The sequence below is a fragment of the Epinephelus moara genome, chromosome 21 (genome assembly GCF_006386435.1).
Source record: "Epinephelus moara isolate mb chromosome 21, YSFRI_EMoa_1.0, whole genome shotgun sequence".
In the NCBI taxonomy this organism is placed as follows: Eukaryota; Metazoa; Chordata; class Actinopteri; order Perciformes; family Serranidae; genus Epinephelus; species Epinephelus moara.
The window spans coordinates 16,628,215-16,651,978 of NC_065526.1; the positions used below are offsets into that span (position 1 = coordinate 16,628,215).

Here is a 23,764-nt window from a genome sequence, read left to right on the forward strand (position 1 = left end):
TTGTATTGGAGAGAAGGCAGACATCTCTACGGCTGATATCTCCAACACTTGGCAACTCACACTTAAACAATGTAGACTGATAAACAGCACTACAGGTAAGAGGAAAAATATGGGTTTCTGATTTTAGTGAGAACTGTCCCTTAAACCCTGATATAAGTGTCAGTTGAACTTCACTTTAAAGAACACGGACTATGAATTCAGTTTATTTCTTACAGTGTAGTCACATTAGGAGGGGGTTGCCTCGAACAGTATTAAGAGCGTTAATAATGATAAATAATATTTATTACAGACAGAAAAACAAATTAAATCATCTTTGGATCAAGCTGTGAAGCTCGAGCTTATGTTTGAAAACTCACAACAACCCAGACTTATTAATACATTTATTAAATATAGCCAATGTTATTCCATCCATAGCCAGTCTTGGAATACACTTCGTTTTTATTCATGTCGTCATTTACAGAGAAAAAAAAAAGAAGAAAAAAAGACATCATTGTCAACAAAGGGAAAGAAAGGACTACATGGATCAACATTATCTGAGACAAACTTATCTTAATTTGTGAATGTAAGTTCAAAGCTGGAGTACAAAGTAAAACGCGTAAGCATCAAGCTGAACAGCTACTGTACCAAAACAAATTAAGGTCTTCCAGGTCACACCCTCGTGTCGACCTGGGGCTGTTTCAATGCTGGAAATCCACTGCTCTGAACTCTGAAGCCACTGACCGAGGAACGACAGGAAATATCGGTTCAAACCGAGCACTGTGAGTAAGCAGAGGTTTCAAAACAAAGGCAAGCAGCACACTCAACCACAATGTGGGGCTTTTTCTATGCACAAAAGATGCAACAAACATTTCAGATTGTGCAAGGTCACACAGGAATGGGAAGTGCTGCCAAACAGAGAGGGGAAAAGGAATGGCTACTGTTTTCATTACATCCACCTCAGAGCAACACAGGCCAAAGATTTCCTCAACAAAAAGCAACAGCCTACGAGGAAGACCGGAACGTACAGAGATGAACAGACAGTTATTAAAAAATGTACCAACTGCTCAAGGTAAGAAATCTATACAAACTTTACATTAAAAATCACGGACATTCTGTCTAGTAAAAACAAAGCGTCGAGCAAAGCACTGACTATGAAAATCCAAAAATACAGCGATCTTCTACATGATGAGTTATAATACAGGACATCACTGATGTCAGCTGCTTTACACAAACAAACCCGCGGGGGGACGAACCCATTGGTTTATTTATCAGGATTCAACAAACAGCCATGATAGAGGCCGGGTTCAGAAGAGGAGTGAAAAATGTATTTCTGCTGGGTTTCGACACCGCTCCTTATCAGTGAAGATGAGGAACATACAATCAAAGTGCAACTACAGAGCGACAGCACCAGCTGTATGCTGCCATCACATGGGATCAGGCCGACGGTAGAGGGCAGACCAACGCCTTCTGGATGGCACGGGAAAGTGGCAGTAAAACAAAACATGCATGATGATATGTTGCGATGGTGACACTATATTGTTTATAAAGAATGGAAGAAAATGGTTCTGTATGCAACTTTTTAGTAGTATAAATCATTTTTTATTGCCGATGGGTGAACAGTTTGTGGCGTGACTTTTCTTGGTTGCCTCGAGCAGCCTGTGGACTGACTTCTACGTCAAGGACTCAGGCTGAAATTTGCCCCAGAAATCCAAAGGTTGAGGTGTTACGTGCATTCCCAAGTGCCTTGCCTCACTTCAGGTCTGCTATAGCGCTAACAGTGTGCGACACTAGCTAACGTAAGCTAAGAAATGGAGTCCACCAACGAGTCCACACATGCTGTTTTCGTTACATACATTTAGCAGCGGCCCAGAGGAGACAGACCTTCACTTAGCTTCTTGAATACAGCCCGAGCAAGACAGAGTGCCTGAGTGCCAGGGGTCCAGTCCCGGGTCCTTGCCGGATAAGTACAGTTTGTTGCTGCTGCTGGCCACCTGCCCACTGTGAACCCCAGGACCGGGGTTTGTGCTGGCTGAATTCAAGTTGCTACAGTTGCTAACGTCTGAGCTGCCATCAAGTCTTGTGTAATAAGCATTTATTTAATCCAGACGCCATGGCTGATCTGGCTGGTAACTTGACTCACTTGCCGTTTAATTGACAGCAGAGTAGCTTAGCTGGTTAAAGTTAGCTTAACTTAAATGTTATCGTTAGCAAAATACTATCTGAGTGGATTTGTTAAGTGGATAGTTTGCCAAATTACTTCCCCAGCTAACGTGATACATGCTACTAACTTAGGCATATTGGTGTTGATTTAGCCAACAGTAAAAGACGTAATGATACAAAGTACTTTCTGCTAGCCAAGAGCAATGCAGTTGTGGCCAACAAGCTAACTCTAACCTGAGCTAATGTTAGCTGTAACTTTGCTATGCTAATGTGATTTGCAAACCGTAAAATATTTGGTATCATGGAGCAAATGGTCCAAATAAAATATATTTTATTGCATAGTAACATTATTCTTAGTATGATTTTTCGTGCCTTCTATCACCACAACCAATGTCTTACTTTGGCCGATGCCCAGGTGCTTGCTCGTGGCTGCAGAGTATGAGCACCGGAGCGCAAGCAACAGCATCAGAGAGAAGTCTCACTAATAAAAGGATTTTCTTAAAGTTACATACAGAACCTTTAAATTAAATTATTTTGTGTTCATTATGTTATTTTGCTTGTAATGTCCAGTGATTCTTCAGATTTTCTGTGTGTGTGAAGGAGCTATGTTACGGCAAAAGACAGCAACGAGTTAGGTCTCTCCTTACAGGCATTCTTTGCTGGACCCACCTCATTTTCCCATCCTGCCCTCATCCACAAAAACAATATCCAATTTGCCGTCTACCGTCCTGCCTGACTCCAAGTGAGCGCAGCATTACTCATCTTGTGTTTGCCTACTTTGCCTCTTTTTGACAACTTAAGCACATCATCGTTTAAAACGCGTTCCTCGTTTCACCAAATGTTCAAATCGCTTGAACAGCAGTCAACTATCATAGTTTTCTTTTGTTAAAAAATATAAATATCTCTTGTGTAAAAAAATATCACAGGTGATTTCTTTTAGTACAAATAGAAAAAAAAATGAAATTCTTGGCAAAAATTTTGTCAGTCAGTCTCCAAAAAGGGAATAAAGACGATGGGTAGAAGAAGAAGTTTTGTAGGAGAGGATGGAGCTGTGGTGCTTTGGGATGAGCTCTGCAGGCGGTCAGTACATGGATGGGTCGGAGGGACGGGGGAGACGGAGCGGCCACTGCCTCTCCTGGAGGACCAGCTGCAGTTTGGTTGGCTGTGTTCTTCAAGGTGTGACTTTCAGTGACCTTATCAAAGAGTCTTTGCTCTCAAGAGATACTGCGCTCACGGGCCATGAGGGGCTCTTTCCTCAAGCTCTTAACCCCTCAGCTCTGCCCAGAGATGGAGCAGTGGGGACAATTCCCCCCCTAATTCAGCGTCTATTGAAAGTCTACATCACTGAACTCTGTATCCTTCAGTTCTCCTGCGTTCTGGATGGTTCCACCTCACTTTGGCCCAGTGGCTCTGCCTCCGTCCTGCATCTCTTGGCTGGCCTTTCATGTGCTGCTGCTGTTGCTGTGTCTCTGTGGTCCAGCGAAGGCTCCAGAGAACCGTTTTGGTCATGGCTGGGCGCACTGGGTTGGCTGCAGCCGTTGGAGTTGTTGTCTGAAATGGGAGGAGGCGGAGCTTCCACTGACGGATGGGAGGGACCGTTGGACTGAACTGTCTCAGGTTTGACTGGATTTACGTGGGGCAACTGAGCGCCATCCACTGGGTGGGTGGAATTGTGGCTTGCAATACCTGACAAAGAAAAGAGAAAATTGACCATTTAAAAGCTGGATCACCCAAATTACAAAAACTGTTGTAGTATCTGGCCATGCAGAGTCTTTGGATTTTGAGATACCAGGACAGATGTGCTTATACCTAAGAAATATTCCCAGTTAAAGCAGTTGACAACACGGGATTTCGACTGAAACAAAGACACCTTTTATGTAAAGAGATTTTGTTGTTGAAATGTTCAAATGTAATTTGTCAATGCTAGGAGCACCACAAATTAAATTCCAATCATTTTAACTGTAATGGGGTGGAGGCAGAAACCCAACACAGATATCTTAAAACCTGGGCAAGAGAACATAAATTGATTCCCAAACTGGGGGTGTACTGGATCTACTGTAGATAACACACTGACTGTGACTAAGTTCCTCATACAAACCCACTTAAAAGGACCCAAACTATCCCTTATAGACTTGGTTTAGATTTTAAAATTAAAAACTGTTTAATTAACCACTGGTGTGTGTGCACTTGTATCCATAAGCTCACCGTTCTGACTGCTGCTGTCTTCCCTCTCTGAGTGGCTGGCGCTGCTGCTGGACGTGGTGGGAGGAGGCGATGCCGCCCTGCTGGACGTTGCGCTCTCCGTCTCATCCAGTAATCTGTCCATGTAGTCTCTGATGACACACAGTAACACACAAGCCTTTACAAACAACCTCCACTCTTGATATGGTTTAAAAACTAGCCAAGTGTATGTGGTCTGGTCTGTCAGTTGCAGGCGGGTCCTTGTTAGGGTCTAACACTGTTTCAAAGAAGCATGTTGCAATACATAAAGTCAGTCCCAACAGTCTGCTGTGCAACCTTGTGCTGCTGTGGTTGTTGAGGTGGTTTCACAAGTTGTGCCACTAAATCCAGGAGGTGATTCATAGAGCAAAATCCTCAGTTAAGCCATTAATTAATTCACATGGCCAGACAGACTAGGTTAGTCCTAGTGTTGAGAACTTTATCTTTTATTTAATCCTTGCTTCACGGCTGTTACATTCCTTTGGCTGAAATAACACAAGGTCTGTTATGTTCGACCGTGGCAGAGCGTGACTGTTATTATACGCCCAGAAATTATAGCCATACAAAATTAATGAATGAATACAAATGAATACAATCTAATTTTTTATGATAAACTAATTTTTAAATATTGCCTTCCTGGTGCTCAGGCTTTGTACAACACATTAGACTCCTTGTGCTTCCTCACGCACAAAAGAAAAACATTTTATTGGCTTACTGGAGTATTTCAACAGAATAAAAACTAAAGGATATTCAAAGCACAAAAAGACAACTTTTCTTGTCTAACGTCTGCGGGCGTGAAGCAGTAGAGCTCCTGGAGTGACAGTCGACAGTTCAGTTGTAAGGTTGGTTAATTTGATTGAAAAACAAAGCTCCTTAGTTTCAAAACTATCACGCTCTACTTTCAGAGCAGCTGAAACAAAACCAAAGTGCCACTGGCGCTCAGAGAGACAACTGAACACTCAAGGATGCCCATGTCAATTGCTCTATCTCAAAAATGCGGCACAATTTAGAAGTAGTAGCGGGGCATAGGCATGGAAACGTGAAATCACACTGTCACAACATTACTTTTCTTGCCCCACTTGCCTGGCATAGTTCAAACATATCAGATTCAACCTCTGTTAAAAGTTAAGTCCAGCTGGCTGGCATACACAGATGGAGAGAGACAGAACATGGGGAACAAACAGAGAAACGTAGGTAATGGTAAACAAAACGTTGTCACACATCAACGCGTATTAAAGCTGCAGTAATTTACGTCAACAGCTGCAATAAATAAATTCACTGCTGTGTTACATTATGTGGAAGGTTATCTATAGAAGATTACTGCAACACTTTCATTACACACAACAAAATGTCATAACTTTTCCAGGCCTGGAAAACAAGATTGTAGAGTTCCATGACTTTTCCAGGTTTTTCATGACTGTGGAAACCCTGGTGTTTGAGCAAAGCTTAATGTGTAGTGTTTGCCTGCAAAAAACACAACCCGCCAGCAGCTGACTTATTGTCACACCAAACAAATTAAGAATCTGTTTACATTACTGAATGTGATGATTGTTGTTTTGGATCTAAAACGCTCTGTTGGAATATTAGAAACAACCAACATGACCCAACACATCAACCTGAAACAGGAATACAGTTTCTTCCATGAATAATTTACACACAACTGTTATGTATTTATCTTTTAAACTTACGTGACACCAGGGTGAAGGTTGTATTTCCTTTTCCCAAGTCTGGTTTGCTGTGCAAAGAAATCATAACGCTCAGACTTCTTCCACATGTAATAAAAGGCCACACATTCTCCTACAGACCTAGTTCTCACCTGAAAGATTTAATTCAGCAGACATGAAATAACCATTATTACCATCGTCTGAAGAGATAGATTCAGTACAATGTCAAATAATACACAAATCTATTTATTGCTTGAGACTCTAACAAAGTTTATACGATGAACAGACACTTTAAAAACTGAGAAATCTGATGTGTTAAAATGCAACAAGGTTAATGCCAACCCTGCACATCACACAGTAAAACATTAACATACATTTTAAATGAATGTCATGATTGTCAAAATGGTTGAAATGATTTGTTTTCTCTTACTTCTTCTCTTACCTTGTTGGCCTGTATTAAATGAAAGTCTTTGCCATAAGCTTTTAGTCCTTGTTCAAAATTTCTACATTCCTCCTCAGTCCAGACAGAAAGCTCCTCTGTTACAGAGAGAAGAAGTGTTAATGTTGTATCTGTAAGGTCTTCTTAAAGCTGGGGTAGGCAGTTTAATTTTGGTATCACTGGGCAAAAATCCAGTAATAATCTTTGGGCAGCAGCTCTGGAGACAGACCCCCAGTCAGCGGCCGCAGCAGCCTGATTCTAGCCAGCACAAATCCTAGCTAGTGGGACCAAACAGCCTTGACTCCCGGCCAGATCAGCTAACTTTCTGCTGCCGTTACACAGGTCAGCCCCTGCGCTGCCACTGGCCACCGGCCCCCTCTTGACACTGTGATGGGGGGGTTTGAGCTGGCTGGATTCTGTGTGTATTTATACATTTTTTTGCCTTTCCAGATTTCTGCCTACCCCAGCTTTAACACGATTCAAACACAGAACACCATCATTCACAGAACATGTTGCATCAGAGAAAACTGAAGGTCAGTGTATGAAAGACATTGAGGCTTTTTCGTCTACTCACCTCTGGCTGCTTTTACATTAAACCTTAGTCTTCTTAAAGCTTCCTCTGTGTCAAAGTCACATTTCACTAGTTCATACAATGCCTGCAGAGAAACAAATGATCAAACAAGTTTGTTACCCATGTGAAAAGCTCTTAACATGTAATAAAGTTAATCACAAGTCATTTGATTTAAAGCATTTAAATTTAAAGGTGACATTTTTATTGACAAAAAACCCATGAAAAGATCAACAACATGTCTCTTAACACTTTCTGACTTTCCCACCTTGTCTGTAGCACTCAGCCCCAAGCCAATTCTTTCTTATTTAAAATGCAAATCTTTAAAAGTAGCTCAAAATAGGTGTGCTCTCCTTTCGACCAGAAATGTGGGTTTCTTTTGAGTATGCATCTCTAAACCAGCCATGATAAAAGTCCATAGGCCCGTTTCCACCGCAGGAACTTGGGGGTAATTTTACGGGGCTGGGGCCAGGGCCGTTGGTGCATGTCTCCACCGCAGGAACCACCCCCGAAGGACAGAGTTCCGGAACTTTTACAGGGGCTAAACAAGTCCCTGCCTTGGAGTAGGTACTCAGAACGGCCCCAAGAAACTCCTGGCTGGGGCTTGGGGATTACTTGGTGCTGATTGGATATACTCAAGGCGGGATTTGACGTTTTGTAATTAATAACATGGTTATCGTAGATTAGCTGGGCTAACCGTTAGCTGTTAGCGGTGTCTGTAATAACTCAATAAACGGTCCGTGAAAAAAATATTTTTTCCAGCGGATATCTTAGTTACAACATGATTGAGCTAGCAAAGCAGTTTTGTGTTGCTATGTGTGGTATTTATTCAGTTTTGGGAAATCACGATGTCTAGAAAGCATCAGCTGACAGGGACAGCTAACAGCAGCAGCAAAGCTAACATCAGGACGTCATCTCTTAAAAGCCTCCCGTTGTCGGATACGACATGAAACTACTCCAGTTAGCTCAATCATGTTGTAACTAAGACTTCCCGCTGGAAAAAAATATTTTTTTCACGGACTGTGACCGGAGTTATTACAGACACCGCTAACGGCTAACGGCGTCCCTACGTCGCCCCGGTCAAAATGGTCACACAACGATTACGTCACATACAGAGCACGGTAACTTTACAGGAACCTTCCTCCTACTCCGCTCTCTCAGTGGAGACACGGCGGTTGAGAGGGCCGAGCGAGAGGACGTTCCTGTAGTAGTTCCTGCCCCCCAAATAGTACCAAGAACTTCTTCAGTGGAAACGGGCCTCATGTGTTGCACGCTGTGGCAAAACCCCCAGAATGAGATGCATATTCCGAATGTGCCACATAAGCCCAGTTTAGACCAAAGATTCGTGATGAGTTGAAATATGCAACCACTTGCAATGCACCGTTCTACAATGTTCTAAAAACCTGCTGGTTCACACCAATGCAACTAGATGAGACAGTGTATCATCTCTATGCAACAACTCTCCGTACTTCTGTTCTTATTTCAGGCTTGTTTAGTGGCTGAATATAATTTGTAGCATCTTAAAATATGAATGAGGATAGTGATAGTGAGATACTGGCTACAGCTGCATTTGTAGTAGTGATGAAACGGAGAAAAATAAACAAAAGGAACATCACAGATGGACTGTATTCATAATCAATATGCCACAATAATATAAGTAAGCAGCGCCAATTATTTGGTCAAAGAGAATGTGTGTGTGTGTGAGGGGGCATAAGCACATACAGCGACTAGTAGGGACCCATCGTCCAACACCAGCACACTGAGGACAGACACAGAGGGCTCAGCAGGGACAGAGCACCTGCCGCAGCAAACAAACACCAGCAGACTTCACTACAAGCTGATTGGCTGTTAAAACAGATGATGTGCAACGTTCCAATACCAGCCGCCAGCGACTTGACCAGCAGAGTTGCAGGTGACATCATCAACCAGCTTCATTTGAGCTCAGACAGCCACTTCACACTGCCGCAACTTTTCTCTGCAATGTTCTCAAACTGTTTCGTCTCATCACGAATCTTTGGTCTGAACTGGGCTGTACATGTCCACAAAATCCTTCTAAAACCAAAGTAATATCTTAAGTGGGAAATAATACTTTCAAAAAGAGGCTCAATTTGGAATATCAAAACTGTACATGCCATTTACATGACCTGTATCAAATTCAGATTATTGTCATATTCAAAATAATAGTGAAATATTAGCGTGCATGTAAATGTAGTCAGTAAGAAAAATATAGACTTTGACCAGCTTGATCCTTCAGCACAAGCTTCAGATATGTTGCTGTCACCTGTTCATTATCTTTGATATGGGACCCCTCTGGGATTGCATCCACTCCTTTCTCCTCTCCTGTCCGCCTCGATGCTTCAGTCAAGAACTCCACCACTTTGCCTTCAGGAAGACACTCAGGGTTCCACAACAACTGGTCATCGTTTTCATAAACTACGGGACAAATTCAAAGAAAACAGGCGATGCCATGTCAGCCTTTTGTCTACCACAGCACCATCTTTAGATCTTTTGGATCCAGAAAGAACACACAGTGTTACAGCTTAAATACATAGGTGAAGACAGCAAGACAACAAACAGCCAGCTTACCCTTTTCATTGTCTTTATATTTACACAGGCCAACAGGAGTTTCTGCCTGATACATGGAACCGACCATGATTTCCTGTAGGGAATAAACACACAGTTTAGACTGAGTGTAGGCAGACAATTTCTTCATTATTTATTACAAATATGAAATTTGCTTGCAACTTTGACTGTGATTCTTTACACCATGAAAACAAGAAGAAATTTCTGCACAAATTTTCAGCACACATTTGGTTTTTGGGAATATTTTCTCCCATTGTGAATATTTCTGATTGCTCCTTTCAGAAAAGTCTACTCTGTTGGAGAAGTTCAGTTTAAGCCCCATTTCCACCAAGCAATCTAGTTCAGTTCAGTCTGATACGCATTTTTTCCGTTTCCACTGTGAAAAGTTGTGGATGGTACCAATGAAACCGTTCCTTGCCGTCTCCTTTTTTTTTTTTTTATAACTCCTCTGTTGGGGTACCTAGCACACAGATCTGGTACTAAAAGGTGGAGCTGTGAACACTGCAGTCTGTTGATTGGTCGATTGAGGACAGTCACTCTGCTCAGGGCTGAGTTGTGGCTGGTTTTGAGGCTCATGTAACTACTGTTCATACCATGCAGAGTTTAACATATATTAGTTAACTGTAACTATAAAATGAAAGGATGTTTTGCTGCCTCTTGCAGCAGCTGTGGACTGAGAAAATAATAACTTAAATTTAAGGGTACTGTTTGCGAGGAAACACTGAAAAAACCTAGGGTCTAGGTACCATGTCTGAAGGGTTACTTTTGGGTCCAAAGGTACCATACTGAAAGTGTTTGGTGAAAACGGGGCTTTCATGTTGCTGCAGTGAGCTCAGTGTATTTTTTGAAGTCATACATTTATCAGCGTTCAATATAAATCAAGCTGTAATCTGAGAGTACAAGCGTCTGAAGCTCTGATGAATAACGTTCTTACACACCTTTTTCCAGTCTTCAGATGGAACGTAGTCCTCATCTTCATCTGACTCCTCCTCTGCATCATTATTACCTGAGGCACAATGTGATATCCATTTAACGAGTCGAATCTCACAGAAAAAAATCTGCATTTAATTGCAACCAGAGGAAAGAATAGACAGAAAATGAGGTTAGTTGGCACATACTTTCAAAGTACTTGAGTTTCTGGGGGCGAATGAGTTCTGCTGTACCAAGGGACCTGACTGAGCGTGTGCGGACCTCAGAGGGCACCTGGGCTTCATCCCCCTGTCCTGATGAGACCTTAACACCCTCACCCTGAAGACACACAAACAAACACACACACACACACAAAGTCAATAAAAAATGCTAAAATTACACAGAACATTAAACACAAGAAAATATATTGTAAGTTAATGGAAACCATATCAATGTCAAGAGAATCGGGAAACACTAACATACCTCATTTCTTTTTAACTCGCCAGTGCTTCTACTGCTTTCATCATTGTCTAAGTCCTCTTCCTCATCCTCTTCCTCATCATCTTCCTCTTCCTCGGGTTCTTCCTCCTCCTCTTCATCCTCATCTGCTGGTGAACCGCCCCCATAACCGTACAGACTCAGCAGCTCATGAATGGGCATCTCCCCCTCCTGTTGAAGGAAAAAATGATGTGTTTTCTAAAGTGTAAAATGTTTCTAAACGTACACCTGACAATTTGATGCCCAAAGAAATCATTTTGATGTGAATGTAAATTCAAAACTCAGGTTTGGAACCTGCAGTTGGTCCCAAAATTGATTGGTAAGACTGATAAGACTGAAACTCACCCGTGCAAGATCTTCAATTTCGTTGGCATTGGTCTCGTCTGATGCTTCCAACATTTCTTCTTCCTCCAGGGTGCGTTCATCATCAAAGTCATGGACAAGCATGTCTGCTGATGGGTCGAAATCATGGTCATCGGAACCTGCTGAACCTCCTGGAAAAGTGACCACAAGATTTAAAGTAATACTGCTTGAATGTATGTCTGAGTCAAACATTTACTTCTGGAAATAATGAACACGTGGGCGATTTGGATCAAATCATCTTTCTTCAATATGTTATTTCATATCTGCAATATATGTAACGATATTGTGAATTTTGTCAAAATTCAATTAAACTTCATTTACGTACTTTCTTCAATAGTCTAACACTTCACAGAACTGATTTGAAATTAAAGGGAATACTTCACCCACAAAACGACCCTTTACATATATCCAGTCTTGTGCTCAGTTCTTCCAAATCATGTTGCACTGCCTTGCTTCAGCTTTTCCTGCACTGGACTAAAAGTTTACTTCATCAAGACCTGTCTCAGGTTTTGGATTCTTTGTTCACCATGGAGGCACGCAAGGAAAAGTTTTCTTCATGAACTCAAAGTGACACGGCATGAATAACTGATTCACAAATGGTCATTTTGTGGGTGAAGTACTCCTTTGAGATCTTACAGATGAAATACCCACATTGGAATGTCTATTTTGGTCAGTCCAGGGAGCTTGTTACCAATAATCAAAGTACTTTACTACACTGATGCAAAATTACTTTAAATCTAACATTACCGTTATGTAATAGGGAAGCCCGATATTGGATTTTTTTGCTGATATCTGATATGCTAATATTTAACATTTAACAACTCATTTGACCAACAACTGATACAGATAGATAAATCCACTTTTCCCCCCACCATATTTTAGTGATCATCAGGTCTCTTCTGTAGTTGAATTATCATATTATGCATGCATACTCTTATCGTGATGGCCCACCAGCAGATGGAGACATAAAATATAATACTTTTTAAGATATATTTAAATAAAATATTCATTCAAAAAGCACATTGGTTGTTTCTGATAGCTCATTTTAAAGCCAATATTGGCCAATACTGATGATGTACCGATATTATTAGCATGCTGGCAATTCGATATTTTATTTTAAAGCCATTATCAGCTGATACCAATGACATGCCGATATTACTGTGCATCCCTATTAAGTAATCATGTACATTAATTGACAGCATTTCCCACAACAGCTTGATACAGCCAGAGATAGTAAAGGGACTGATTGCAGGGTATAAACATTACTTAACAATCCCTAATGATAGACAAATTTATATCATCACACAATATATATATATAATTACACCATCCAACCCTTACCAGAATTAATAAATTACAGATATATTCCTATAGGCTTGTAGCTGCAAAGAAAGCATTTTGTCTCACTAAAATAAAACTGTTTTGCCATTGTTTACGAACAGCACTCGTGCAAACATATCAGAAAACACACAAATAACCAATAATTAACGATATTAATATCTATTGTTTTTGTTGTTAATAGCATCCTAACAATAACAATCAGTTTTGATATAAAGGTGATGAAGTCTTAGACCAGTGTTTCTCAAATGGTGGGGATTTTGTGATAACCACACATTATTATTGCAATATCCGACTGGGCCTAAATTAATTTTTAACTTGCTGTATCAGTACGTTGTGTGCACCCATTTCTTAACAAAGAGGCGAACTCTACCCAAAACATGTCATTTAATTCAATTTAAAAACCTTTACAGTGACCTACATGTTGTCCTTCTTGCAAGGGAATTCTAAGTGTGTGACACATCACATTATCTTACATTATTTCCTGTTTAAATGGATGTGTTATTGGTGGTTTGATGTCATTTTAAACCATTTAAAATACGTTTTTGAATCACTTTGTTAATAAATATTTTATGGGTAATTGTTGGTTGTCAATTGTTATTTGATATAAGTAAATAAAACAAACATTTATGTTGCAGTAAGAGTGATAACACATGTTATAGAGTCTTTTGAGCAGAGATATAAATATAGGTGTGCCTTGAATTTTTGGCTTGCCCTCTAAAGTTTGAAAACCACTGTCTCAAACTATAAATCAATTTGTATATTTTGGTGACCACAATTATTCCTTTCCTATCAAACTGAGCGGGTATTATTGATTGCTAGACAATACAACAGATTTTCCATGCACCCAAACAACAAGAGAAAGGCTCCAACTTTATGTACCTGGGCTCGAATTCCCGAGGGAGGGCTGTAAAGCGAAAAACATAAAATAAAGTTAAAGAACAGCTTCAGATGAAAATATCTCATCATGTGTACAATCAGTAACGACTCCATGTTGAGTGTAACTTTACATATGAGTTACTCTGACAGGGGGGACATAAAGGAGAGTTGAGAAAAAGCGCGCTCGACCCTGTGCCCTGAAGGCTGACTGCAGTTCAGTGAGAAAAGAAACAAAGAAGACTGTCAGCACTTCCTGTGGGAACATTTATGAACCAGTATGAACACAATACCGTTAACTACGCTGCTGTTCGCCGCCTGCAGTCAACCGCAGTTAGCTACAACGCGCGAGCGCCTGCTGGGTTAATTTACTCAAACGGCTAACTTACACACAAATTCAAAGCTAAATCTCATTTATATATTTAGCTAACGCGTCTAAGTTACGCCTGATACCAACTACCTGCGTGTTGTAACCGAAAAACAACACGTAAAACACCTCTAACCACGAAACAAACGCTACAAATCTAATTAAAAACGCTAAACTCGATAGTTGAGTGTTCTTAAACAAAACCGCGAAGTAACATCGCTAACGCAGCAGCTACCTTCCGTCGGGGCTAGCGCAGCTAACGTTAGCTAAACCCGAAGTTTACTAAACATGTCTGTGTCGAGTAATGGCGACTATCCAGCGACGCAAACAGCCGATTCTTAATTTCGTGTATTAAAGCTACAACACGCGAACGACGCACGCGCTCGACTGAGGTAACTATCCTGCAGTATGAATTTATTTTTTTCCGAATATTTATTTCACTTTCTTACCTCCGCCATGTTTGCAATCCTGCAGGGTCACGTCAGGGGTTAGCGGAGGTTCCCGGATGTAGAGCCCCGCCCACCTGCAGTATCAGGAGCAGAGCGTGGATGTTGCAGTGACATATACATTATGTAATGTATTCCCAACAACACATGGCAAACACACACACATGTATGTACAAAATTACACAGCCTAGATATTCCCAGTATTGTTTATACCTCATTTAACACAGTTTTTACAACAAAAAACATGAATAAATAAAAAATAAATTTCTCCATTTCCATTGGCATCTGATAGTATAAATGCAGTTGAAGATAAATATATTTATCTTCAACTGCATTTATACTATCCATAGCAAAGTACTAATTACTCCTGCACTGCTCTTACTTTAATTTAATCACCTTACATTGCAATACCTGCACTGCTGACCACCTAAATTTGCATTATAAGCATATCTACTGTTGTCACAGCTATCTGTAATAGTCCTGGACCAGACTATCATTTCACTGCTGTGTGTTTTTTATTCTTATGTCTTTATTCTTACACTTATATTCTCTATCCCCATATGTGTATCTGTGTTCATGTATGATAAGATAAGATTCCCCAGAGGGGAAATTCAAATGTCACAGCAGCGCAAGACAAAAAAAAAGACATTAAATAGAATAAAGATAAAAGAGAAAAAAAAAAAAAAATTGCTGCATAAAGATGAATAAAGTGACTAAAACAAATTAAGTTATTGTTACCAGTACATTGTAAATAAAATATATTTGTGATTATAAGTTAGTTAATAACTTAGTGTCATATTATTCTTTGTCAGTATTATAATTTTATTGGGGGCCTCTCTGGGCCCCTCTTAATCATGGGCCCCTAGAATCCTTCTCCTTTTTCCCCCCTTTTCGGCACCCCAGAAAATAGATGAAGTGTTGAATTAAAAAAAAATGCATTGTGAAATAAGTAACTGGGTGCCTTCATTTTCCTCGGAATTAATAAAGTATAAATAGGCCAGTAAGAAAAAATATACATGCAGTGGTGGAATGTAACCAAGTACATTTACTTCAGTCCTTATGTACAAATTTGAGGTACTTGCACTGTACTTGAGTCTGTCCTAGTGGCGTAAGGTAGTTACAAGGTTACTAAGGTAGCACATGCACACCACTGCCAACTGTTCATAAAAGAGCCAAAATAATCTAATTTAGGGATCTTTGCTACTTTTTCCTCCTGTTCGTTTCTCTCTGGTCCTTTCTTACTGTTGCTTTTCTGTTCGCCCCTGGTCTGTCCTTTTAATGCTATTTTATTATTCTCTATCCCTGTGTATATCAGTGTTTTTGTATTCATTGTGTAATACGCCATTGGGTGCCTTAATTTCCCTCAAGATTAATTAAGTATCTATACTTCTCCTCCACTACATTCCAGAGGGAAATCTTGTATTGTTTTACTTTACTGAAGTTGTATGAAAGCTTTAATTACTAGTTACTTTACAAATGAGGATTTTTGCATAAAAAGCACGAGAAAAAAATGATAAAATATGTTTAAAAATGTATATGTTTCTTTCTTTCTTTTTTTAAAAGACATTTCTAAATCGGGTACTTTTACTACTTTATAACTTTAAATACATGTTCCTGATTGTTACTTTTGCCTAAGTAACATTAACAATACAAAAATGGTGTTATATTTGTGGGGGGAAAATAATATAATTTTATTATTTAAAAATTAATAAAGGAAACAAAAATACATCCACAAGTGCACAGAAAAAAAATGCAGTGCATACAAAATGCATACATAATTCCAGACACAGAAATACATTCCCACAAAATACAAAATACAGGTGTGTCTACTGTGGAAATAAGCGTGAGAACAATGTTGTTTCTCTTTTAGTCATGATTTAATATTTCTATCAAAAACATTAAAACTGTGTTGCAATTTGATCCATGGTACATTTTCTAAAAAAAAAAAGAAACAAATCAAAGCCCTAATCTAACCAAATCTAATCAAAGACGTCAAGACCATAACAACATAGAATTTCAAGAAGACTTCATACTTGGTTTTCACTACGGCAAAACTATGCAAAAGCTCTGTTGTATATACCAGAACTTCACATGTTCAGGATGTAATGGGCTGCTGCTCTATTTCCACATTCAACACTCATGAGATCCAAACAGTAATTAGCATGAACTTTTAACATCATGTGACAAATTATGAAACTTGTGAACTGGACATTTATATAATTAATGATATTAATTACACCTGTGGATTTCCTGCACTTCATAAAAGCAGCTGCACTGATACAGTTAAATCAAGATACATTTATAATACAAGCTATATTTTTGATTTTGGTTTTGCTCACAGTCACCATTGAATTCTAAAAATAGGCTGGTAATAACTATTCCCAGATCAACTTCCGTGACACAGTTCAATTTCACAACAAGCGTACCGGTTATTGCGACTGTCTCTTCTCGGAATCACTGATTTATGTTTGTGATAGCGGCACACACACTCCACTATGTTGCTATGTAGAGAGCCATCACCTCAGTTTGTCCTAAGGTGGACATCACCAGCGACCCATTAGGCAACACTTTGCTAAATCCCTGGCAATAAAAACCCTGCAGTTCGGACATAAAAGAGCAATTCTTTCTCTTAACATTTACGAAAATGTAGTTAATCAATGATCATCATGGTGGCCTAGATTCCCACACACATCCCGAATGACCGGATTGACATCCGCTGTTAAAAGCTCATGATGGTTACTGGAGATAAACAGACTATTTACACAGGTGGGAGATTTGGGAAGGTGTGTGACATCACTGGGGACTGTACATAAAAGGGCTGATGAGGACAGATCGTCTCTGAGAATGAACAACATGAGACCCCAACTGCTGCTCGCGACGCTGCTGTGCATGCTGTGTGTAGCACAGGTGCAGACGCAGGATAACACACTGAAGCTGTGTGGCCGAGCGTTTGTACGGGCGGTGGTGTACACCTGTGGAGGATCCAGGTGGAGACGACTGATGGGAGAAGAGGAGACTCTACAAGACAGTGAGTACACAGTCACTTCAGTAGCTTTAGGGTTCATTTCACGACCTTAAAAAAGTATCACTGACAGGCTGATATCTCTCGGCAGGTAACATGGAGCCAAAACGTAAGACGACAGACGTGCAAGCGATGGACCATCATCAGCGGGACCAAAACCAGGCACTAATATCAGTGTGCTGTCAAATAGGCTGTCGAAGGAGTGACCTCTCCATGCTCTGCTAAAGGGGAACATCCCCAGGGGGTCATCATCATCAATCTGTCATTCATTAGTGTAAAATAAAATCTTCACTGTCAGGATGTGATTTCATTTTCTGTGCTACCAAAACTAATAAACACCCAGAATTTTGCCTACAAATTCTTGTTTTGTCATTTCATACATGACTGTAAGAATTATATAACTTAAGTGTTCTCATCAGAGTCTGTTCGATGTCCTCACGATTCACTCTAAGTAAACAGCGTAGACTGTTGCCACACCAAACAGAGAGCTGTTCTTGAAGGAGTAGGAGGCGAACGTGTCATTCGATGCGTCCCACAGACAGCGGCTGCTGATCTGCATGCTCTGCCCGGCGAGCTGGCCGATGTGGACCAGGACGACAATCTTATATCGGGGGATCATGAGGTCCTTCACACGAGCTCTTATCACCTGGGAGGGACAATTTCAAAGAATGAAACTGACAGAAGAGAATTCAAGGTATTCAGAAGGTGCTGCATGAGTGAGCTTTTCAGTTTTATTTACCTCACATATTGTTTTTGTCATTTTTTGGGACCATTCTACTTCATATTTCTCCTCTTGGAGGTAACTGGTGAGTACATCCTTCAGTATATCAGTGACTGCAGGGACAGGGATGCGTTTGTACGGTCCTGTGGTCCAAAAGACAAAGACAACAATACCATAAGTCAGGGCTATTCAACTACAGCTTCAATTGGGCTGGATTTTAAAACCAGAAAATGTCGATGGGCCAAACCTTTTCAGCAGCGAGCAACCTACTAAAAACTTTTTTTAGCTTTTGATAATGACAAATTTTAAACAAATGCAAATGAATGTAGCAAAAGTAGCAATGTATATCACTGCACGTGTTTAGGAAGATACACACAACAGTTTTACACACAGTCTATGGCAGCAACAGTCACATTTACAACAACAAAGTCACAATATAAACTCCTCCTCCTATATTCCTCCTGACATCACAATACTGAGTGAAAAAACGTAATGTTAGTTAAGCATGAAGAACACAGACATCAGTATCAGTCTTTCATCCTGCTGTCTGTCCCCCCTCTACTGAAGAGACTCACTGTCTGCAGGTCGGCTGCCTCAGGTACATTTTAAGAGTTAGCCTACATACAGACAGCTTTCATTTTAGTTTAACAGTTTGCTGTTAGCCCTGTGAGCAAGGTTTTTATTTTGCATGGGGATGTTTAATACTGAAGTCTTGGTACCCATCCCTAGCCAGCATTTGAAAGGTTGTAGTGCAGCTCAAGTAATCACAGCACATAAATAAAACTGAATTTCTGCCCAAATATTTTGACAAACTAAATCTCTTACAGAATCAAACTCAAATCGCTGTTGTATTTTTCTAGTTGGTGATGATGCTATGGTGCGGCACATCTGCCATACAGGTGACAATTATCTCACCCATCTGGTAGGTGTTCTCCATTGTTACAGCCATCCGAGCGTTGTCATCATGGTGTGCTAGTTCATCGATGTACGACACAGTGCTTATAGAGCTGAAAGACATGATCACAAGAAGAGCCATGGTTCGTACACACCTCCAGATAATTTAAAATGAGCTGAGAGGAAAGTCTCACCCAAGCACACTGTGTTGGGAGGACTTTCTGAAAATCCCCCACAGCCTCTGCCACTATGTTACAGTTGATACATGTCTGACAAAGATAGCAGAAAACAAAAGGTGAATGTATAATGTGTACAGTTTACTCACTCCTTAGTCCTGCCTGTTGTCTCTTTGCCTCTGACTCCATGGCTCCCCTCTGAGGACACCTTACCTGCCCTCTTCTCTCTTCTGAGGGATTTCTCTTTAAGCAGGTCAGACATGACAGCTTCCCCTTCCTTTAGCTGGTCTTCATATAAACACAAATATGCTGCCATTAGCTCAATTAATAAATAACAGTTTATCATACACAGGAGCAACTAACTCCAAATACTTGTGGATAACACATCACAAATTATTGATAGTAAACTCACTTTGAAATGAAATACATAAATATGGAGGATGTAACGTCAAAACTATTCAAACATTGCTATGCTAGCTTTTCTGAGTAACGTCAGCTAGGTTAACATATTTAGCTTCTGAGTAGCATTAGCTAAGTTGACATATTTAGCTGTTTGGAGTTGGCTCGTGAGTAAACCCGTTATTATTTTGACTAATTTTAACAAACAGTATAGTGTTATAGATCGTATTGTATTAAAGGAGGTATACAGAAATATTACCGTGGGAAATTTAACACGTTTTTACCGATTTCAAGACTTCTTGAGCCGAGCTGAACAAAGTAGTTAGCTCCGTAATGCTTGGTGTTGTCATGGCAACCGCGAACCATCAGTCAGTGGGCGGGGCTCCCGTGTATAAATGCTGCATTCAGGTGCTCCTCGGATGGTCCCGTTGTTTATGAGCTTTTAAATGTGGAAACAACATGAACGCTATAAAGAAGATGTATTTTATTGCTCAGATGATTTAAACAGCACACTGATAGCTGTTTCTGCACCAGTCCTTTCTTTTTTTTAAAAAACAAAAAACACTAAAATATTGCTTTACCTGTCTTGTTAATGTCTTTTTTTTTAACTTTACACAATGCAGTCAGTGGACAGTACATTCACTTTATATATAAAGTGGTAAGTAATGACCAAAAATTTAAATTAAAATAATGAGACAAGTAAGTACAAACTTCATTAATAGTGATGTCATCATACAAAACCAGACAGACAAACATAAATAAGAGCGACACAAGTATGAACACACACATAAACACACAGGGGTTGGGTTTACCAACTTAGTTATATAGTTGTAAGATTTGCAGAAATTATTAGTTTTGGTTAGTTTTTATTAGATATATTTATACATATTTTATTATTAACTTTATTTGTATCTAGATCAGATTTTTTGAGAGCAGGAAACAAGGTTAATTTCTTTAGATATTATATTTTATGAGTATAAAATTTAGCTAAAACAACGAGCAATTTAATTTTATACTGCTCATTCTTGAGGAAATTTGTGTGGAGATCCAACTGAAAATCAGTCCAGAAAAGCTAATAAATAACTTCTAGAAATTGTATGTGAGCAAATATATATATGAATAATCAAACGTTTTGTAACATCAACCATTGATGGATTACTGAATGGACCTACCGGGCACAGGCCCAGGCCCCCCTGGCCTTCACCCCCAAGATGTTACCCACATAAACACATACCAACCAGTAAGAGACTCAAAATTACCAAAAAGACACAAAAATACCATAAAGTGATGCAAAGGTTCTGCAAAGACACAAGATATCTACAAAAAGGGGAAAAATAACCACAAAGACAAACAAAAATGTCCTCAAATAGACACAAGACAACTGCAAGGTGACAGAAAATAACCACACACAAAATGACCACAAAAAAACAAACCACTAAAGATGCAGAACAACTAGCCTACAAAGAGATGCAAGACAACAAAAAACGATGCAAACCCACCACAAAGTCTGTGTCTTGCTCCTGTGTGGAAGAGATGGAGGGGCCTTTTCATATCTGTGCCCAGGGGCCAACTCGGCATATACCATGTCAAGTTGTGCCAAAATTTCGGCTTACTCCAGAGGTGTTTTCTTGAGCGCAGTTGGGAGAAATTTCCTCAAGGGCTTTCTACCAGAAAGGGATCTCGGTTAGGAAAAAAGCCTATGAGGAAAAGTTCTCCCATATGCGACGTGAGCGGGTGTTCAAATTAATTTTCCAAGTCAGGAACATTTTTCAGATAATTCCAGCACCACTTGAATGCAACATTCCTGCTGCTCAGGTTTGTTTGTAATGACATTTCTACAATTACTACATCTCATTTCACTGATACATTATTCATAACTTTAATTGCTAATGAGGACAGTATAATGTGGTTGAAAGAAGCTACTAGATTATTCAGATTATTCTTGACCTTAAAAAAGCAGTTGAGAAACAACCTCCCCAAATGATCTATTTAGTGGCCGTTTTGGAGCTTTTGATCATACCACATGATATTCATCAGCAGGGAGTCTGCCTGGTTGTCATGGATTTGTAGATGTTCACATTTCCTTTTCTTTTGTGGGCACTTCCTGTCATATTGGCTTACCTGTTTCCAAGGTCAAGGATGAACTTTGAACCTCAGCTTAGCCAAAACATTGAAACATTGTTTTCTCAACTAGCCTAATCACATTATTTCTCCATACCATCTACTTTACGATGGCCCATGCAACACTGATAAGACTTTTTGGAACTTCGGAAACAAATCAGAGGGAGATAAACAGCTCATATTTCCTCTTCTTTATTACCAAGTAAAACAGGTATTACATTATATTGATTTTTTCATATATTTACTTTCAAAATCTTTGGATGGGAAATTTACATGACATGTTTGCATATTCTGTGTCCTAATGCAGTGAAAGAAATACAGCCAAAAGAGTTGTAGAAAAAATAAACGTACAGAAACCCTCTCATGTTGGAGGACGCGCTCGAAAATAAGGCAAAGGAAAAACATAAGCATAATGAACAGAAACACTGAGAACTGTTGTTCTTAATCAACTGAAAGAACTGTATGTTTTTTTTTGTTCTTCCTCAAAGGACTAAATGAAATATTACACCCAGGCCCAATCTGTGAGTCAACACATTAAAACATTCTATAAAATGTGACGTTCATGTGACATGAGGCAATGAATTTGTTTAATTCATGAAATTTAAGGTGTGTTTTGTGTGCGTGTCAAACACAGGAGAATGTCAAACACCTATATCAGATGCATGAAATGGGAATATCAATGGATACATGCCAAATTTATTGACGATGAGTTTCTGGAGGTGCAACAACAGCGAAACAGAGAGTGGAGGTTCAAGTGAAGGCAAAAAAGTCTCCTCTCATAGTACAAGTATACAATAACACACGTATCATGACCGTATTGAAATGGATAAACTGGTATTGCATTGATAAGACTGGAATGGACAAATGCAGATTTCATGCGGCACCGTTTGGAGTTATTCATCAACAGTAACACTTCTTTTTTTTGGTACAAGAAACCCACATGTAAAACAATAGATGGAGAGTGGTGGTGTTGATACACAGAACCTAATTCATCATGAGTGCTGACATCAATAAACCAAGAGACAATCACAGACACATCCATATGCCCGGAGAAATATTTGAAACATAGCTTTTTATGTACACTTTTTACACTTAAATATTGCTATTAGAAAATGATAAAACATTTATTCAACATGGTGGAAAAGGGAGGAAATTAAACAGGGACAGGAATAGAGCTGTCTTCCTCATAGACTTTTATCTTCGTCACTCTGTTATGTCCTCAAAAATCCTCGTCAAGACCTCTATCAAAGATCATGGTCAAAGGACTTGGCCAAGTTTTTAAAGGGATAGTTTGGGTTCTTTGAAGTAGGGTTGAGCGAGGTACTTATCTATTGTCAGTGTGTTACGTACAGTAAATGTCAGTCAGCACATCACCAGTTGTGAGAAGCAGGCAAAAGTGCCGCCATGGAAGTAAGGCAATGTACTGCTGTGGATGAGGGCAGCAGCAAAACATATTTTAGCCAACTATTAGACTAGAATTACAGCGTTGTTGTTAAATGCCTTTGCGCATCAGTCAAGTTGCAGTTACAGTTTACATCCATGTCTGCCCAGACTCATATGTAGCCATGACAGTTGACGATGCTTCAAATATGGACGCAAAGAAGCTACATATTCTAAAACATGGATGGTTCACACACATCTCCCCCCCGACGGGACCTGAAGATGAGCACAGTTTCAGGATGGACACCTAAGATTAGGGTCAGGATTTATGTCTCCCCTTCTGTTCCTCAGATATGGTGTTGAGTAATGGCTATAAAAGTGTTTTGCAGAACATTATGATGTCACAGCGACGTTGACCTTTGACCACTTGGATATATCATTTCATTTTATCCTATTAGACATTTGTGTGTATTTTGTCACAATCAGTGTATGAATTCATGAGTTATGGCTAAAAGCATGTTTTATGAGGTCCCGGTGACCTTGACCTTTGAACAACAAAACCTAATCAACTTTTTTTTTCAACTCTTGAGTCCAAGTAGATGTTTGTGCCAAATTTGAAGAAATGACGTCAAGGCCTTCTT

At 39.7% G+C, this 23,764-nt stretch overlaps 3 protein-coding genes across 9 annotated transcripts; 1 reads left to right on the forward strand and 2 right to left on the reverse strand.

Moving 5' to 3' along the window:
• Positions 1 to 200: 200 nt before the first annotated feature.
• Positions 201 to 14,497, reverse strand: mier1b (mesoderm induction early response 1b, transcriptional regulator). 5 transcript variants are annotated; one of them, XM_050032332.1, is made up of 13 exons: positions 14,414 to 14,497; positions 13,604 to 13,628; positions 11,366 to 11,514; positions 11,006 to 11,191; positions 10,732 to 10,861; positions 10,552 to 10,619; positions 9,617 to 9,689; positions 9,312 to 9,463; positions 7,037 to 7,118; positions 6,466 to 6,560; positions 6,048 to 6,094; positions 4,345 to 4,472; positions 201 to 3,825 (listed from the first exon to the last, which is right to left on the reverse strand). In XM_050032332.1, the coding sequence occupies exons 1-13, from the start codon at positions 14,420 to 14,422 to the stop codon at positions 3,500 to 3,502; spliced, it is 1,470 nt and encodes a 489-aa protein (XP_049888289.1). In that variant the 5' UTR covers positions 14,423 to 14,497; the 3' UTR covers positions 201 to 3,499. The 5 variants fall into 5 exon arrangements, with proteins under 5 accessions (XP_049888289.1, XP_049888286.1, XP_049888288.1 ...); XM_050032329.1 differs by having other exon boundaries at positions 6,048 to 6,175; XM_050032331.1 differs by having other exon boundaries at positions 6,454 to 6,560.
• A 1,654-nt stretch (positions 14,498 to 16,151) lies between these two features.
• On the forward strand, positions 16,152 to 17,790 carry LOC126382458 (relaxin-3-like). The gene is made up of 2 exons (XM_050032337.1): positions 16,152 to 17,438; positions 17,524 to 17,790. The coding sequence occupies exons 1-2, from the start codon at positions 17,255 to 17,257 to the stop codon at positions 17,655 to 17,657; spliced, it is 318 nt and encodes a 105-aa protein (XP_049888294.1). The 5' UTR covers positions 16,152 to 17,254; the 3' UTR covers positions 17,658 to 17,790.
• Positions 17,791 to 17,869: 79 nt separating this feature from the next.
• Positions 17,870 to 19,970, reverse strand: dynlt5 (dynein light chain Tctex-type family member 5). Of its 3 annotated transcripts, none has more exons than XM_050032334.1 (5): positions 19,882 to 19,970; positions 19,373 to 19,511; positions 19,069 to 19,160; positions 18,172 to 18,296; positions 17,870 to 18,078 (listed from the first exon to the last, which is right to left on the reverse strand). In XM_050032334.1, exons 2-5 carry the CDS (start codon positions 19,483 to 19,485, stop codon positions 17,875 to 17,877), a joined length of 534 nt encoding a protein of 177 aa, XP_049888291.1. In that variant the 5' UTR covers positions 19,486 to 19,511; positions 19,882 to 19,970; the 3' UTR covers positions 17,870 to 17,874. The 3 variants fall into 3 exon arrangements, with proteins under 3 accessions (XP_049888291.1, XP_049888292.1, XP_049888293.1); XM_050032335.1 differs by having other exon boundaries at positions 19,907 to 19,969; XM_050032336.1 differs by having other exon boundaries at positions 19,373 to 19,506; positions 19,882 to 19,967.
• Between the last annotated feature and the right edge of the window lie 3,794 nt (positions 19,971 to 23,764).

What these genes read in the sequence shown, in the direction of transcription:
- LOC126382458 (XM_050032337.1), top strand. Translation starts at nt 17,255, where the DNA reads ATGAACAACATGAGACCCCAACTGCTGCTCGCGACGCTGCTGTGCATG. An exon ending in AGAGGAGACTCTACAAGACA is followed by an intron (nt 17,439 to 17,523) that starts GTGAGTACACAG and finishes ATCTCTCGGCAG; the next exon opens with GTAACATGGAGCCAAAACGT.
- mier1b (XM_050032328.1), bottom strand. An exon ending in CCAACAAGGTAAGAGAAGAA is followed by an intron (nt 6,176 to 6,453) that starts GTAAGAGAAAAC and finishes TAAATCTTTCAG; the next exon opens with GTGAGAACTAGGTCTGTAGG. An exon ending in AACCTTCACCCTGGTGTCAC is followed by an intron (nt 4,473 to 6,047) that starts GTAAGTTTAAAA and finishes GTGTGTCATCAG; the next exon opens with AGACTACATGGACAGATTAC.
- dynlt5 (XM_050032334.1), bottom strand. Translation starts at nt 19,485, where the DNA reads ATGTCTGACCTGCTTAAAGAGAAATCCCTCAGAAGAGAGAAGAGGGCA. An exon ending in ACAACAGGCAGGACTAAGGA is followed by an intron (nt 19,161 to 19,372) that starts GTGAGTAAACTG and finishes CATGTCTTTCAG; the next exon opens with CTCTATAAGCACTGTGTCGT. An exon ending in GGAGAACACCTACCAGATGG is followed by an intron (nt 18,297 to 19,068) that starts GTGAGATAATTG and finishes TTTGGACCACAG; the next exon opens with GACCGTACAAACGCATCCCT.